Below are 18,234 nucleotides of genomic sequence, written 5' to 3'. Positions count from 1 at the left end.
CGATCCCAAAATAACAGAAATGGATCCTCTCCCCAGACTTCTGACATATTAGGATATGTGAATCTTTTCTCTATTTCCCCCCAAATTCCACGACTTTAGGTCTTTATACCTCTCTATAGATAGAAACAAGTTATATGGGTATTGTTGGATATGAAAGGTGATGTAAAATAAAGTGCTTGATTTGGAGCTAGGAGAAATCTCATTCAAATTCTATCAAATCACTTAACTTCAGTAGATACTCAAGTTTCCATCAATAATAAAATACAAATAATACTATAAGACCTAAGCTCAGAAAGCTTTTGTGATGATCAAGTTAAAACACTTAAAAAGTGCTTTTAGGGGCTGCTAGGTGGCGCAGTGGACAGAGTACCAGCCCTGGAGTCAGGAGTACCTGAGTTCAAATCTGACCTCAGATATTTACTAATTGCCTAGCTGTGTGGCCTTGAGCAAATTACTTAACCCCATTTCCTTGCCAAAAAACCCTAAAAAAAAGTGCTTTGTAACTCTTAAAGTGCTACACTAATTTAAACTTGTCCATTGAAATTACTGCTGAGACTGTAACTAAATCAAAGTCCTTTTAGAAAAGAACAGTTACAATATTCTGTCCCAGAAGTCAAATAATTTTGGAATCACCCTCTGTTGCAGAAGTCTAGAGAACCCCCTACCATACTGATCATCCTATTGCTAAAGTAAAAGGAAAATGGGGGGGGGGGGGGGGGCTGCGGGGGAAGAGTAGGAGGAGACAGGCTACAAGATGCAAGGGGATGAAGTTAAATGGGTAAAGGGGAAGGATGCAGGGGAATGAAGTTAAATGTGATCCATGAAGATGAATCAAAGCACATCCCTTACAGACCCTGTCAATACAGAGAACAGAGGGGCAGAAATATTTCCATCAAGGAAAGTCTGACCACCCTTGAAGCACACTCAGAAGCATTATATTGGCAGCCTTACTTATAATTAGTACATGCATTTAAAAACACCTCAATAACTACATCAGAAGTTTGAGGTCTTCAGAGACAAGATTTTTCCTTAAACTCTGCAAAAGACTATCTTTTGAGTTTCCTTATAAGGAACAGTCAGATAATATTTTAAAAGCCTATTATAATAAGGCAATTTCTAAATATTGTAGTTCACTTGCCATTTGTGAATGAAGAGATCCTATCTTTGCTGGGCAATCAAGTTTCCAACTAATGAAATGCTTTTACTAAAGGAGCTATAACAAAGATAAGTGTATTTTAGTTTTCCTTTAAAGAAAGTTTTATAATTAGAAAATCTATGAATTATTGTATTTGGGGGTGAAAAGTAAAGTAGTTAACTAGAGAGCTACTGGAAGAATTAAATGGGATCCAGGTGCAATGCAAATAAGGTTTTTATGTTTTTTGGAGATTCTAGTACTCTGTGGTTATTTAATCTGGACTGAAATTAAGGCTTGTTATGAGTACTTCAATTACCATGAAATAGAAGTCAGAATAAACAAGAAAAACTTCATCATGTTCCTACAACATATTTCAACCTAATTTTATTTCCATGTGCTGCTAGAACCATTCTATCTTTCTGGCACCTTTAATGCCAAGACCATGGACCCTAAAGTTATAACCTTTAAAAGTCCAAGGTTCATTATCTCTAGACACTTGTGTGTTCTTGTGTTCTGCTGGAACAACCCTCTATATACTGGCTAAATGTAATGTGAAGAAATCTTCAGCATCCCATTAAGATCATCTACAAGTTCAAGAAATATGCTCTATTTCTAGAGTTTTATGTTATAAGACCAAATGGACCCAAACTTCTGAGTGTAATAATAGTTCAGCCAAGCCACTTAAGAACATGGACTACAAGAGACAAATGAGAATGGGCTGCATGAAATATCAAATCCAAGCAGCAGAAAAACAAAAACAAGGAAGGAGTAAAGGTGTTACACACAAAGAGCCAAGCAGGGCGTACTCAGAAATCGGGTCCTCCTGCCACCAGGTTTGAACGTCACCCGCTCAGATGCACAGTTAAACTTCGCACAGCCTGTGAGAAGGTGGGGGGAAAAGAGGGAAGAACAGAGAAAGGAAGAGAAACATAGAACACAACTACAAGATGTTAGAAACTTGAGGTTGGAGAGGTGAAATGTACTAAGATGACACAAAGAAGAACAAGCTTCAGGAGAAGGGCACCCAGATAAGAGTAGGAACCAGGAGTTCCATTCCATTCTCTCCACCTGTAAAAATTCAAAGCTCTTCACTGGAATAATGCTAGTTTATTTTGCCCCTTCATAACAGAGTACATTCATCTTGCTAAGATTTGGTACTCGTTCAAAAATTTCTTTCAATTCTCCTGAAAATGTTCTTAGAGGAGAAAGGGTATGGTGATACTTGCTTCTGAGTTCTTTGGAAGCAAGTCTGTTATCTATCTTTAGACCCTTTCTTCCTCCTTGGATATCCCACAACTAAATTTCCTATTTTTTTTTATTTCTATTATTAATGGAGAACATTTTGATGGGAATGTTTTGTTTAGTAAAACAAGTGGCAAAGTGAGTTTAAATGAAAACAGAATGACCCTATCCCAGCAGAAGGAAAAAAAAAATCTGCCCTGGCAATCTGTGCACTATCCCCTAGTATTGACTACTGCCTTATTTTTTTTTTTTTTTGGGGGGGGGAATATCATCACTTTCCCAATCTTCTTTCTGATATGTTTTCAAGGGCCCCCAGTCCATCAGTGACTGCAGTGATACCTCCTCATAAAGGTCTCAGACATGTACATTTTCATTTTGGTCGCTACATGGCTTTCCCTGAAGAGGCTCTTTGACCAGATAGTAGCCCAACTCCCATACTGACTGATCTCTCTGTAATAAACCCACCTTATCATCTGCTGATCACCTCCAACTGTCTTAAGATTAAGACTTCTGAGCAGGTTGTGTATATATTATCTATTGGTTGGTAAGTCTTTTGCTTTCAGATTCCTCAGTCCAAGCTGTTACCCTGAAGTCTTCAGGAGCATTTGATCCATCACCAAGGCTTTGGCAATTTTTCCACCTTAGTGCTATCAAAAGATGGTGGTTGCCAATAGATTTCTTACCTTGGCCAGGAGCAGAAAGACTTGGTACTGAAATGGCACCATCACTGGTAAAAGCTGAATAGAGGTTCTCACTGGAGGGAGATGGTTTAAGGGGCTGTAACAGCTGGTTCTGTCCAGTCTCTGGGATACTGCCAGGAGGATGGAGGGTCTGCTGGGGGTTCAAAACTGAAGTTGCACTCTGAGCAGACAGGTTGCCTGTGAAAAGACAGAGTGGCATCAGGAACAAGGGGAAGTTTCTTAGTAGTTCAGTCTTCCCACTGCACTTCATAGATAGTGATAGGTAAGGCTACAAAAAAAGGCAAATTTGAATGGATTGCATGAAATAGTAAACTAAGCAGTAGAAAAAAAATAAGAAATCTTATATTTTGACTGGGGAGGGATGGAGGTGGGAATCAGGGAGAGATGGGGATGAGAGATATTGTAGAAAAAGAAAGAACTTTATAGACTGGAAATATAGGAGTGGAGTGCAAAGTAAGCCAATGCCCTCCCCTCAAACCTGATAGTAAATCAGGAGGTTCCCTTTATAAACTACTTAAGAAGGTTTTTAAGATAGATTGCCCAGAGTAGTTAAGTCTGAGTCAAGTAAGAAGTAGCTGCAGGACAAGGGGAACATGCAATTTTCTAACTGATAATTCTGACTCCGATCAGGTTGAAAAGAATGTTCCAATTTCCCTATTGAGAAAGACATTGAAATATGATACAATTAGTTTTCCAAGCTCTACCTAGCTTTCCTTCTAAGGAAGCACTTGCCAAGTCAGTAAAACTGGTAAATGGTGTGAGTGGCCACTGAACACCAAGAGAGTTTTTGCACCCTACTTCTTGGTAAATGTCACACCAGTGACAGTATCTTAGTCCAGTATCCTGATTTCTCATTCCTGGATATATATCTCCTGTTTAACAAGTTTGTCAACCCCTTGCTGGTTTTTTTGGAGCAGGTAAGGTTAGCAGATGATACCACTTAAGCATTTTTCTATCAGTAAGTACTATGAGCGCTCCCTGTGATGTTGAGGAAAGGAATTAGAGCTAAAGGTCACAAAACACTAGGCCTGAAGGGTAGCTCTCTCTAAGGGAGAATATGTCCATAAGAAAGGTGGAAATGAAACAGAACTGTTTTACCAAAATAATCCTTTAAAATTAGATAATCCTTTTCAGAATTTTACTAAGATGAATTCTCATTATCGGGGATCATCATCAACACTAATGAGACAAAGAATGGCCAATTCTTCACCAATGGCCATTTCCAGAGCACGTACAACTAACCATCACACTCCGTGTAAAGCAAAAACTACTCAGAAGGAAAAAAAGCTATGCTACTAAGTGGCTTGACATACATTGTTTTATGTTATATATTTTATTATTTATGTGGTATTTTAATATGTTATCTTCTACACACATATCTAAATCTAAATATTAATAGAACCCATTCTCAAGATATATTTCTTTTGAATAATGTCATCAGAAGGTCACTTCAGATGTCCCAAATAAGATACTTACAAGACTCCCAAAGGAGTCCTCTGTAACACATCAATCAAGTTTCCCTTTTATGGAATCATATTAGAATTACTGCTCAAAAAAGGCTTTTTTTTCCTTTTAATTTTTTTAAACCCCTTTGAAAGAAAGGATTGGGTAAACACTAGTAACATTTCAGTTGGTGGCAAAGCTGAGAATTGCTCTCAATTATACCTTTCACTAGAGATTGTGAAGTGGTTTCACATGTGAATTACGCTAAAAAGACCATTCACTAAGACCATTTCCGAGGGTAAAATGAAGGCAGGAAAGGGAAAGTTGAGAATAAGATGTGTAAATTATTTTAGAAAATCAGCCTCTGAAAACTAAGCATAAGTTTTGAAATGCTAGATAGGTTAAACAGCTTCCATACTAGAAAAAAAAGGTTAAACAGCTTCCATACTAGAAAAAAAAGAGGAAAAATATAAGGGAGAAGACATTTTTTACCCTGTCCATAGCTCCTTACCTGAAAGTTGGGGGCTCTTATTTCCTAAAGAACTACTGCGGCTAGACTTGCTGCCTTTGCTTTTAGTGGGTCTCCTTCTTCTCCCTGAGAGTGGAGCAGCTGGGGGAATGATAACCGCAGGGGGAACTTTGCCCAATTTGGTATATAAACATTCAATTTCATGTTTCTGGCGACTCTGCAGGTCCTGGATCTCTTTAAGGTGCCTAAGGGTGAAAGACAGACTTAAGAATGTACTCCATCCCAACCCATTACTATATAACATCAATTTGACAAGTCATTAATATTTCATTAATTTCATTATTTCCTTAAAATTTCATTAATAGTTATGAATCAAGACCCATACAATTATCCTGAATGTAGTTAACTTGTTCTCAAAACTTATAAAACACTACTCACCCTTTCCCTAAAACCAAATAATTTTCACTATGATGAAACTCCAATTTTTCTTCCTGTCTTCCACCACCCCTTTGAAATTTTTTTGTTTTTTTCTGTAGCTTGAGAACAATGAGGGCAAATATAGATCAATTATTACCTAGACAGACCTCACAGCAGACATTTATCCATAGAAGGCAATTTTAGAATGTTTGATAAAATATGTAAGCTAGAATCAGGAAGACCCGAACTCAAATCCTGGTATGTGATCCTGGGCCTTTATTAGTTAGCCTCTGCTTGTCTCAGTTTCCTCAACTGAAAAATAGTGTTAATAAGGGCACCTGTGGTTACTGTGAGGATCAAATGAAAAGAGATTTTGTAAAGCATTTTGTCACCTTAAAGTAAATTTAAGGGAGGCTAGCTATTATTATACTGGCACTTATGTGGCTCAGAGGATGGAGTCAGGAACATGGAGTTCACCTGAGTTCAAACCTGGCTTCATGCAATGAACAAGTCATTCAACCTGTCTGCCTCGGTTTCCCCAACTGTAAAATGAGGAACTACCTTCCTGGGTATGGATAAGAATTGTAAAACACTAAGCATAGTGTCTGGCTACAAAGCAACTGTTTAAATAAATGACTTGTACTCATTCCTTCTATTGTGTGCATGTTTAAGTATATATTTAGGGGCCAAAGTAACGGTATTTAGTCTCAAAAAGGCATACAAGTGAGCAATTGTGGCACAGTGGCATAGCAGCATAGCTACTTAAAAAAAAGAGAATTTAATGAAAAAACCCTCAGACAACTTTAAATAAATAACTTTAAATAAGTCTTTTTTATAACTTCATTTATTTTTCCAACTACTTGCAAAGAAAATCTATATCTTTTAATAGAAAAGACATTCCCTACACTTATGATATATGTAGTAGAGAGAGCTATGGATCTGTAATCTGAAATATTAATCTTACTACTTCATAGTTAACTGATGACAAGATCACTAAACTTCCCTGGGGTATTTCTAAAGTTCTTCCCTTTTCTTTCATAAGGAAAGAAAATAGTCTTACTTTTCTCGTAGCCGACGTAGTTCAGACTTCAAGTCCTCATCTTCAATGTCTGATTCATTGTCACTGCTCATGTAAGAGGAGTTGAATGAATTACTAAGGCTCTGGCTAAGGCTCTGGATAGGAAGGCTGCCTTTTGAGCCCAAATGTTGAGTAGAATGTGGGCTGCCTGAACCATCATCCATATTCTGATTTAGGAAGGCAGCTTCCAGGTCACAAGATGGCCCATTAAGATGACTTGGTAACAATTCAGGCATTTCTTTCTTTGGTACTGCAGCAGAAGGAATAGCCTGTTCAGAATCTATTGAAGGTTGGGTCACAGATGGCTCTTTCTCTACCACAGTGGTGACCTTGTCATCGGTTCTTGACACAGAGAATCGGCCAACTTTGTCTGCTGTAGTTGTCACCTGAAAACGGCCAACTGTTGTGGGCTGCTCAACTTCTGGCTTTGTCTGTGTAGCAGAAGTTTTCTGAGAAGGAACACCATCAACCATATCCAAGGAGCTGCCACATAGAGCTGGGGCAATTCCACCAGGCTTCTGCTTCACCAGAGTGTTCTCTGGGCTGCTGCTTGACAACACTGAGGACTCTGAAGTGCTTGACTCAAAATGGACAGATTTTACTTCTTCTGACTTAATTCTGCTCTCCTTCAATGAATCATCTGGTGCAACTGATACCTAGTAGTTTAAAAAAAAATACTAACCTTAAGGATAGACTAAAACAAACAAAAAATACAAACTAAAGCTGCATACTCCTAAATAATAGGAAATTCCATTTCCCTGTCAACTGTATCCAATCCCTTCATTTTGGGAAAAGAAAGGATTCAAATTGCCTCCTCCCATATTTCCATCCTAATCCTTCCTCTTACTATCTGAAGTGAAATGGTTTTGTTTTGGTTTTATAAAAGGAAAAATAGACAGTGCAGCAGGGAAATTTTAAGTTAAGATTTAAGACAGTACTTATTAGGAATTCAACTAAATACATAAATGATTTATTAAACAATGTGCTAGCATAATGCACTCCACTGGATACTGGAGCCTACTGAGTAAGAAATGCTGAAATAGAGAAATATAACATGTGCTCAGAAGTATAAGATAATTTTAGGCAAAAGGGATCATAACCAGGCAGATGAAGAAATGATTCCCATAGGAAGTGGTGCCTGAGAGTTGAGCCTTGAAGGAAGACAAAGATGCCTCCTTCAGAGGCAAAGGTGAAGAGAGAGTTTACTCCAAGCACAGAAGTCTGTTCAAGGATGGGAGACAGAATAAAAGACTGGGAGAAAGCAAAAAGGCCAGCTTGGATAAAATAAATTGGGTGTCTAAAGGAGATATGAAAAGTTTAGAAGGGCATTCAAAAGCCAGATTGTGAAGGGCAAAATGTTTCTAGTCCTGGTTCTGTATCTAATTAGAGAAATGATTCTTTAGGAATTTGTTAGTCATTGTATTCCACTGGTAAAGATTCAAGAACACTCCCGATAAATGGTACAGAGTCAACTCTGTGTTCTTGAAAATTAGACCAGCGAAGCTTTCATATCAATTTATTCAAATATAAACTGGCAATCATATACAACCTGAGAAACAAAGGATTAAGTTCTTGAGAAGTGAACATCTTACCTGAAATCTGCCCATCTTAAGAACACTGGCTTCTGAACTGGTCATTATGGTATTATCTTCTAGGCTTTGAGGTGCTAAAAGAAGTAGAGAAATGAAGCTGACAAAGAAGTTTAAATTATATTTTTCTCTAATCATAACTAAGAGGATGAATTTAAATAGTCTAATTTTAATTTTTTTGCAATGCTCTATCCCTGAGTTTTGAAAAAGTATAGTATTCATGAAGCAAGAGTTTTCTTCTAGACAAGATTTGAAGTTTATTTCCTTGTGTCATTTGACTAAGTCCAGTTTTGGGAACCCAAAGGTGTTTATAAAACAAACACAACAGTACATGAAACATGGCATAGGCTTAAAACTGGATGAATTCAAAGAATTTTATTACTTCTGGGGAGCAATCACAAAGATCATTTTGTTGGAGATAAGACTACTCTGATCCTTTTGTAGTTTTGCTAACTCCAATTTCCACAACTCTTTCAAGAATTCCTTATTTACTACCTAATCCCACTGGAGTGTTAAGGATCAAAAACTGCTTTTGAACTGCAATGTGCCCAAGGTGTCATACTCTACCTCTCTGAGCTGGCACCATAACTGGCACTGCTCCAGCAACTGATGTTGGAGTCACAACTGATGTGGGCTGCAAGACAAAATTTAAAAGAAAAAAAAAAAACTTCAGTTTTTTAAATACTTTTATCTCAACTTAAAAGAAGTATATAATATGACCATGCGGCACAGTTAAGTTTTGTCATTATAAAAGACAAGATGACTTAAAAAAATTTTTTTTGATCTAGTAGATTCAGTCATTCTGGTATGCATGCCGAAAGATTCAAATGTAACAGAAAATCTGATCTTGACATTAATTCAGCCTATAAGGCAAATATATTTTCCTATTAAATTATCTAAATTTAACTTGTAGGTGAGCTTTTAAAACTTTTTTTATGATACCCTTAGTCTGTTTCAGAAAGTACCACAGAAATTCAAAGGGAATTATTTTCTTTTAAAACCTTTTAATCTTCAAATATAAGCAAATAGCAGTCAAAAACTTTAAATTAAGATATCTTGTATTAAAAAAAAATAGATGACAATGTCCCTTACATTCAAATAATATAAAATCAGAGAAATTAAATGGATCCAAAGATCACTCTCAAACCTGAGTTCTTCTTTTGGAACTAGCCAATGAAAACACAGGTAAACTGAATAAATAGTACAATGTGGTAAACATCATAGATTAGCACCCATTTGCCCCAACAGCAGCATGACCACTTATATATAGCTAAAATCTTCTCAAGAGAATTTCTACCTGTCTGAGTTACATTTTCTGGGAGCAGAGTATCCCGGAAAGGAAGGAGACAGGTTTATTTTGGAGCTCTTTCAACTTACAGCAACTGAAGATGTGACTGGGACAGTCTCTGGACTAAGGGCTCTTCTTAACTGAGCATCAAGATCTTCTAGAGGTTGCTGAGACTGAAGCAAAAATACCCACTAATAAGAATGTCTTAAGGCAATTTATAAGGTGTATTTAGTTTGCAAGACTAACATAAGCACTTTATAATCTAGATTTAATACAGGTTTTGGAAATGAGATGTAACCTATATCTTCATATTGTAGTAACCTATATCTTCATATTGTAAGGTTATCACCTTATGTGCCTGATTTTTTTTTCTGTTCTATCATCTTCTTTCTTCTGCAACCAGAAGATGGATTTCATATTCTTCCCCTGTCTAGGATACTTAATGAAATGCACACAGAACTGCAGTTAGCCTATCTTTATTATATCTTATCTATTTTCATTTACTTTTTTCTTCAGTTTTATAAAAACCCTAACTCCAGGGTGAAAGCACTGTCAGCTACACATCATCTCTGAAAAATGATTCTTTGATACTTTTATCATATATCTGTGGTAGGCCACTTCTCTTCTGAGGAGAGAATTACTTTTGTCTTATTAATCCTCTAAAGTTGAATATGAGTAACACATTATTCAGAAGGTCATCCTCGATGACTTAAGGTGGAAAAAAACCATTCTCTCTCCCCCAACAAGAGGGGGAGCTTTGATGTATAATATTTGGTGTAAGAAAGCTAACTTAAAGACCATTTTTATAGGAATGCTATATACTTGCAAACATGAAAGCAGCTTCAAAATCTAGTTTTTACTTTTATTACCTATGGAATCACAAACTCTGAGACATAAATTCCTCACATTTTAAACGAAGATAACACCTGTGCTACTTAACTCATGTTGTTGGGGGAAAGCACTATTGAAATGTGAACTACTATCATTATTATCATCGCCAAAGAGGATTTGCTTCAAAAAGACTGGAGTAGGTTGGGAAATCTTAGATATAAGTGCAACTGAAACCAGAAATGTATCACAGACTAGGCAGTAACCAAATAATGAATGCCAAGGGACAGCTAGATGGAAGTGGATACAGCACTAGTCCTGGAGTCAGGAGGACCCAAGTTGAAATCAGACACTTGCTATATGAAATTGCCTCACACCCCCAGCCCCACAAAAAAGTCAAACTTAAGGAATTTTCTTCTTTCCCCTGGATAATAGAAACCCATTCATCTTGGAACTCCTCTGCTCTTTTTTAGCTAGTTGCTCAGTTCTATCACCTTTCAAATAATAGAGTTTCAATTCTATGCCCAAAGAACAATAAAAATGATCCTTAGATCCAGCAATACCACTACTGGGTCTGAATCCTGAAGAGATCATGAAGAAGGGTAAAAATCCTTATACATGTACAAAATATTCAAACCAGTTTTTTGCAGTGGCAAAAAATTGGAAATTTGAGGGGAAGCCAGGGGAGTGATTGAACAAGTTATGATTTATATGACTATTATGGAGTACTCATTCTATAAGAAACCATGAGGAATGGATTTGAGAAAAGCCTAGAAAGACTTGCATGAATTGCTGCTGAGTGAGATGAGCAGAACCAGAAGAACAGCAACTTGGGATGATGATGAACCGTGATGCACTTGTTTATTTCAGCAGTACAATAATCAGGGACAATTTTTAGACTTGAAATGGAAAATACCATCCATATCCAGAGAAGGAATTGTGGGGTTTAAATGAAGACCAAAGCTAATTAACTTCAACTTTTAAAAGCTGTCTTATGTATTATGTCATTTTTTTCTAATGTTTCTTTCTTTTGTTTGGACCTGATTCTTTTCTCACAACATGTTCATCTATGTTTAGCACAGTGGTAAATATAGAGCCCATATCAGATTGCTTTCTGTTGGGGAAGGAGGGAAGAGGAAAAATTGGAAAATGTAAAAACCTTGTGGGGCAAAAAAAACTGGTTCAAAACTTACTGTTGAGGGGTGGCTAGGTGGCACAGTGGATAGAGCACCAGCCCTGGAGTCAGGAGTTTCTGAGTTCAAATCTGGTCTCAGACACTTAATAATTAGCTAGCTGTGTGGCCTTGGGCAAGCCACTTAACCCCATTTGCCTTGCAAAAACCTAAAACCTACAGTTGCATGTAATTGGAAAAACAAAACAAAAAAAAAATTCAAAAGAAAGTCTCAATTCTGATGCAATCCTATCAATAAAAAAGGAAAAAAGGAACAAAGGGAAAAATCTCCCAAACCTTGTCTTTTCTCACTACTTTTTCTTCCCACTCTTAATCCAGTCCCTACATTAAAGCATCCCTTCATTAAGCATAAGGTGCCTCAGACCCTTTAACTTTATGCCTAATTGCCCTCAGCTTTCTGCCTCATTATGTTCTTCCAAGAGTCCCCAGATCTTGTTCCTAATTATCCCTCTCCTATCCTCAACTAGTAGATTTTCTCTTGTTTTGTAGTTCAACATTTCATAATATTCATTTCAAAATCTGAATTAGAGCAACAAGGTTATTAAGTTTAAAAGATCTTTAACTACAAATAACCGATGTATCAAATAAAGCTTACATATCTTCACTGTAGAGGTAAAGTGCTAATTTAATCTGATTTAAATATTTATGAACTTGTTTATTCATAAGTACTGATAAAGGTGAGATTGGTATTTAAAAAAAGTTATTCTAGACTACATAAATACACGTAATTTTCTATATGATCCATGGGATAAATGCAGCAATATCCCAAATACATTTTAGAATTTAAATCATCGTTTAATAATATTCAATAGTTTCAAGGTTCTTTCTAATATGACAGCCCTGACAGTTTTGTATGACAGTTTTGTAGTATTGCTACAAAACTGCAAGGGTGTTCCAATTCCTATCTTGAAGTTAATCATTATTTTTAAAATATTTATTGTATATTATAAAAAGTTGTTTTTAGCTCTCAGGCCATATAAGAACCAGGAGGAGGGCTGAATCTGCCCTGTTTAAGTTTGCTAATCCCTGTATTATATTGAATGAACATCATAAAACTTTGAAGAAATCATGTTTTCAAAATTATCAATAACTTCTCAAAGAATGAATAATAACCTTGCGGGTAAAATTTGGGGCTTTGAGAAACAGTTTTTCAGAAGAGCCTCAAAACTACTTTGAAATAAATACCTCAGATTTCTCTTTGTATCTAGAATCCAAATATTCCAAATAGAATCCTCAGTTTAGATGGGTTCAAACACTATTCTAAAAATTTACAGTAGGGGTTTACCTCAATTGAGAGAGAAAGAAACTTGGAAAAGCTAATACCATGCAATGAAGAATTTAACCATGCATTTTGAGAGCCAAACAAAGAGAAGAAACAGAAAGAATTCTGCCAAGTTATATAGCACCTGTGTTAGTGAAGGTCCTGGAAAAGGTGGCAACTGCTCACTGGGTGGGGTACCAGATGGAAGATCAGTACCTACTGGCAGTACCTACAGACATGAATAGAAGAAGGCTCAGAAGAAGTTGCAACTACTACATATTAAGGAATAACAAATCTAATTTGACACAAGGTTACAGAACAAAACAAAAAGTTTGAGCCTTGCCAGAAACTGTACAATTTGCTGTAAAGTATTTATCAAAGGAAAGATCCATGGGAATTAAGATTATTCTTGTGTATCTGGTAAATGACTTCATGCTATTAGTTCTTGTTAGGATTGAAGGCAGGTAGGACTTTTGACAAAAAGTAAAGCATGGTATGCAGTAATTTCCTCTTTTGGAAAAGAACAAATGACCAGGATCTAATCCAGGAGTGCTGAGATGAGGCAGCAATCTTAGACAACTTTAAGACAGAGGACCTTTAAGACAGCTAAACTGTCTCTGATTGGTCCTAAACTAGTGAAAGACCCTAATTTGACAATGAGAAGATTAGTTCTTTTCTATTAGGAACAAGATATTCTGGGTCGTCTCTGCCTGTCATTTTAACCAAAAAAGATAACTGGAACATGCAATGTTAGAAAAAGTCCAGCCAAGTTTTATAAAAATTGGAGATATATGAAAGATTGTAAATGCCAGAATTAGGAAAACCCATCACAGCAGAATCAGAAAGTATATTCCGGTTAGTAATTTTGTCACTGGTACTTGAGAATCTGACTCAAACAAATCTGATCATCAACACTCATTTACTTTAACACTCTAAATCTTAAATCTTGACTCTGTAGGTAAAATAATGTGCTGCTTTAAAAGCTGGCTTCACCAGAATAGTGATGTACCCTTTCTCTATACTATAGACTAATAAGAGAAAAATTCCTTTTTTTTTTTGTGGGGTAAATTTACTTTTATTTGAATAAAATGGAAAAAATATTTGTATGGTATCTAACATTAATATTTTGTATAAACTAAGTTTATTTATTTAAATGTAAGAAAACATAAAAGTAGAATTCCTAGAAGTTTTTTATAGAATTTCAAACAAATGAAATATGTGTGTGTATAAACAAATAGACACACACTTTTAATGAAATCCAAACATATAAACTAAGTTCAGTCTGTTAACAGAATGTCTACATTAGCCTCTGAATTTGTTTTCATAACCATATTTCTACTTTCTTGAGATCTAGGGTTATTATGTGTAAAATTTTTTAACTCTACACTTGAAAAACAAGTCATTATTTCAGTGGAATAAGAGAAAAAACTATGTAAAAAGAATCCCTAAGAATCTTACCGGTACCCTGGTAAGAGGTGGCTTTGAGGGAGGGGTTCCAGGTTTCACCCCTGCTGCAATGTTGGCTGGGGCTGGAACATAGCTGACTGGGGTGGAAGCTTGCCCAGGTGTGACTACTGGTGTAACAACTGACAAACCACTAGTTGTTCCTAGAGGCAAACTGCTCGGTGGTAAGCAAGTACTTGTGGTGGAAGTCATAAGCTTGCTTTGTGCGACAGCAGTGGTTGGGACGCCTGGCATGACTGTGGTCTCCACTACCAATGATGTCTCCAGTGAGACAGGGGCATGCTGGGCTCCAACAGAACTGTGTTCACTGAAGAGAGACCGCAATTTTTCTTCCAGAGTCTTTATATCATCAATACCAGGGGCTTTGGGTTGTGTATCAGTATCTATTTCTGAACAGTGGGTGTGGGGCTGGTTGGGAAGTGATGCTGGTTGAGGTTGACTATGGATCAATGTCTGCTGTACGGCAGGCACATTGGTGACAGGCTGTGCTAGGGGCAGGACCCCCGGCAAAGGTACCTGGGACAATACTGGGGTGGAGATGGCCCCTGCTGCCTGTGAAAGGCCAGGAAGAGAAGCAACAGCAGATGGGACTTGTAAAGGATGCACTGCGCCAGGCTGACTAGTGGAATCCAATGTCCCAGCTGCAGAGGAAGACACAGCTACAGAGAGGGGTAGGGATGGCTTATCTGGTAAATGGGAGCCATTGTGCTTGGGATGGAGTGCACTGACCACCACTGTGTCAGCCAGAGTAGGGGCTGAACTGCTGCTACTGAGCTGGAGAGGTGGCTGTGAAGCCATGTTCGGGAATGGAGTGGTGGTGGGTGTGGTAGCCAGGGGTGCTGCTAGGGCTGTACTTGCTGCCATCTGGGCAGGCTGAGAAGACCCAGCAGTGAGGAGAGCCCCTGGAGGAGCAGCACTGCCTAGGCCAGGAACAGGAACTCCTGATACTGCTGCAGGAGGAAAAGGGCCAGCATTAGACACTACTCCCCCCAGCGGTGGAACCTGAGCTGATTCAGCTGAAGTGGACAATGTCACAGCTGGAGGAATATTCGTGCTGGAAACCACACTCGTCATTAATGATGGTCCAGACACTTGTGGTCCAAGAAAAGAGCTTGAAGTTAGTACACCTGCACTGGAGGCCACTCCGGCAATGATCTTTTCGGTAGGCATGGTGACCACAGACTGAATGACTGGTGCAGATATGCTGTTAAAAGGACTACTTGTTGCAGGGACTGAGACTGAAGACACAGCTGTTGCTGTTGGAGGAAAAACTACAGTCATGCTAGTCATGGTGGGAGGGACAGATGGGAAGGTTGGTCCTGCATGGCTGAAGTTTGGGGGAGCTGTACTGGGTCCTTCTGCCATTTGAGCATGCCTGAGTTCTGAGAATGCCTGTTGCAAACTAAGGGATGAAGCAGAATGAGACAGATTCATAGGGCCATGGGATGGAGCAACAGTGGCTGCAAAGAAAAACAACAACAACAACAAAAAAATGAAGTTAGTTCATTATTTCTAAAGGTTAGCAATACAACATGGCCTAAAACTTTATTAAAAGTTCACCAATACAAACATTAAAATAGCACTCTGCTAAGGGGACATTTTAAATAGTTGAGAGTGAGAGTGACCTGGGCAGACAAGCCTAAATAAGGATAGAGGATCAGGTTATAACATCTAGCACCATATGAAAACACTTGATCTACTCCCAATTCTCATCAAAGAGACTCTTCCTTGTTCTGTTTCAGCCTCCTATACTTATCCTTTTTACTTCTGCCTCATGTTTATCTTCTATTCTTAGAGTTTTCCATCTACTGAATTTGAGCCAAATTCTAAAAAAGAAAGAAGAAGCTTTTTGGGAAAAACTCACCTGTATCTGTTATTTCACTGGATGTAGCAGTGAAAAATATCGATTCTCGCAACCGACTTTCTGGTACAGGACTCACTATAAATCGACGTCCAGCTGAATGTACCACTTGAGTTAAGGAACTGGAGGGAACACCTAAATTAGAAAAGAAATTGTGCATTATTATTCATTTGGCTTGGTCTGATCAAAAGAAGTTTATAAACTGTATTATACAGAAAGAACAGATAAAAAACTGACTACTATTTGTTTTCCTGGAAATCAAATGCTAAGACAAGACAGTGTGGAAAACTGAAAGGAAGATTGGTTACCTGCTCTCTGAGGTATAGAAGATGCAGGATTTGGTTGCTTGAACTCCTCCTCCAATTTCTGCAACAAACAACAATTTGGTAATCTCCTGTGTAACACACTCTCAAATCGAACCTCATGACTGTATTCATTAAATCCAGTTAGATCTTTAGCAAGATCTGGCAGAGAAAACTACAACTAGCATGAGATTCAACTGGTCATATAGGTGCCAGATGCTCTGCTAGATGCTGGGGGAAAAAAAACAGTCAAAGACCAGAACCTGCTCTCAGAAGATACACCCAGAATAAAATGGAAACAATCAATACATACAAGTTACAGGAGCAAAAGGAAAAGGTTTCTTGAAGATGAGATTTTAGGCACAACAGAATAATGATTGTAAAAACGACATATAATTGCAAAATAATAAAGTGAAAAAAGACATAGAAGGCACAGGTAATTTGTGAGATTAAAGAAGAGAAAGAACAGCAGAAGAACATTAACAACATTAACCATGAGGGACTTGTTCATTTCAACAGTACAATAATCAAAGAAAATTTTAAAAGACTTGTGTTGGAAAATACCACCCATACCAATGTATTATGTCATTTTTTTTTCTCTGTAATGTTTGGATCTACTCTCACAACATATTCAACAACAATCTATATTTGGTAGACTTTTAAAAGAGCTTACATTAAATTGCTTTCTGTTGGGCGAAGGAGGAGGAAGGAAGAAAAGTTGAATGGTAACAACTACCACTGCATGTAGTTGGAAAAACAAATAAATAAAAATATAGAAGAAAAAGATCATTTCTTTTTTTTTTTTTTTTTGGCAAGGCAATGGGGTTAAGTGGCTTGCCCAAGACCGCACAGCTAGGTAATTATTAAATGTCTTAGGCCAGATTTGAACTCAGGTACTCCTGACTCCAGGGGCGGTGCTCTATCCACTGTGCACCTAGCCGCCCCATGAAAGATCATTTCTGAAGAAATCAAAAAAGGTTTCAGGGATAAGGTGACATTTAAAAGGCAAGGAGGATTTTGAGAGCCAGAGATTGGGTTAATAGGGCTAGAGAATGAATGGCATTCCAGAACTAGAAACTGTCAAAGGCTATGGAGGTGGAAAAAGAAGTTATATGAATGTGGGATGGCAAGTGATCCAATTTAACTGGAAAGTAACATATGTAGGCATGCAAGAGATGCCCACAGGAACAATGATGAGCCAGCAGAGTATGGTAACCTGAGCTCAGTGCCTTAAGAGATTCATCTGTCCAAACTGAAGTGTCTAGGTGTCTGAAGAAGACAAAGATTGAGTAGCTGAATATATCAAAAGTAAAACATGTTAAAAGTAAAAGCAAGTCAAAGATGAAATCATTAAAGGAGTGGGAGGGCAAAGCCTACAATTTAGGTTAAAAAAAAAAAGACTGGGTTAAAGAAGCCAATGAATCCAACCCACTCATTTTACATCCAATAGAGGCATCCACTTATAATTATAGTCGTGTTTTCTACCCCTGATTAGAATGAGGATTCACTGAGAACAAGTGTTTTTTTGGTGCTTCTTTGTATCCCCAGCACCTTACACACTGGCAGACACTTAGAAAGAAATATTTGTTGACTGTCAAAAACAAAAGAGAGATCTAGTAATTTTGGAGAGAATAATTGTGGTGGGGTGATGATCTCAAAAGTCAGAATACAGAGTTAAGAAGAAAGGAAATGGAGACATCAAATTGTAAATGGCGTTCTCCAGGAGTTTGGCTGGAAAAGGGAGAAGAGCTATAGGATGGCAGCTAGAAAAGAAGAATAGACCAAGTGTGGGTCTTGTGAGGGAGAAGGGATGTTTATAGGCAAGAGGGAAATAGCCATTAGACAAGTAAAGATTAAGAAGAAAGAGAGTGGGGGCTGTGGGAGGGCTCATGGAGATGAGAACAGTGAAGATGGGATACAACGAGATCATTTTGTGCATATAGAATAATCTATGTTGGCAATAA

The 18,234-nt window shown here is 37.6% G+C and overlaps 1 protein-coding gene across 11 annotated transcripts in view; it reads right to left on the bottom strand.

Moving 5' to 3' along the window:
* The window catches only part of WNK1 (WNK lysine deficient protein kinase 1), a 161,587-nt gene that overhangs the window by 7,105 nt on the left and 136,248 nt on the right, over window positions 1-18,234 (bottom strand). For 7 of the 11 annotated variants that reach the window (XM_074194710.1, XM_074194700.1, XM_074194704.1 and 4 more), the window contains 10 exons: window positions 16,277-16,334; window positions 15,972-16,103; window positions 14,102-15,567; window positions 12,789-12,872; window positions 9,452-9,535; window positions 8,642-8,708; window positions 8,078-8,151; window positions 6,468-7,141; window positions 5,033-5,235; window positions 3,061-3,255 (listed from right to left, as the gene is read on the bottom strand). In XM_074194710.1, coding sequence (XP_074050811.1) covers window positions 3,061-3,255; window positions 5,033-5,235; window positions 6,468-7,141; window positions 8,078-8,151; window positions 8,642-8,708; window positions 9,452-9,535; window positions 12,789-12,872; window positions 14,102-15,567; window positions 15,972-16,103; window positions 16,277-16,334 — 3,037 coding nt within the window. The remainder of the gene's footprint in view (window positions 1-3,060; window positions 3,256-5,032; window positions 5,236-6,467; window positions 7,142-8,077; window positions 8,152-8,641; window positions 8,709-9,451; window positions 9,536-12,788; window positions 12,873-14,101; window positions 15,568-15,971; window positions 16,104-16,276; window positions 16,335-18,234) is intronic. The other 4 variants (XM_074194701.1, XM_074194711.1, XM_074194702.1 and 1 more) reach the window with 3 other exon arrangements.

Source organism: Macrotis lagotis, chromosome 7, assembly GCF_037893015.1.
Source record: "Macrotis lagotis isolate mMagLag1 chromosome 7, bilby.v1.9.chrom.fasta, whole genome shotgun sequence".
NCBI lineage: Eukaryota > Metazoa > Chordata > Mammalia > Peramelemorphia > Peramelidae > Macrotis > Macrotis lagotis.
Note: the sequence above shows the minus strand (reverse complement) of the source record. Positions and strands in the feature narration are given on the sequence as shown.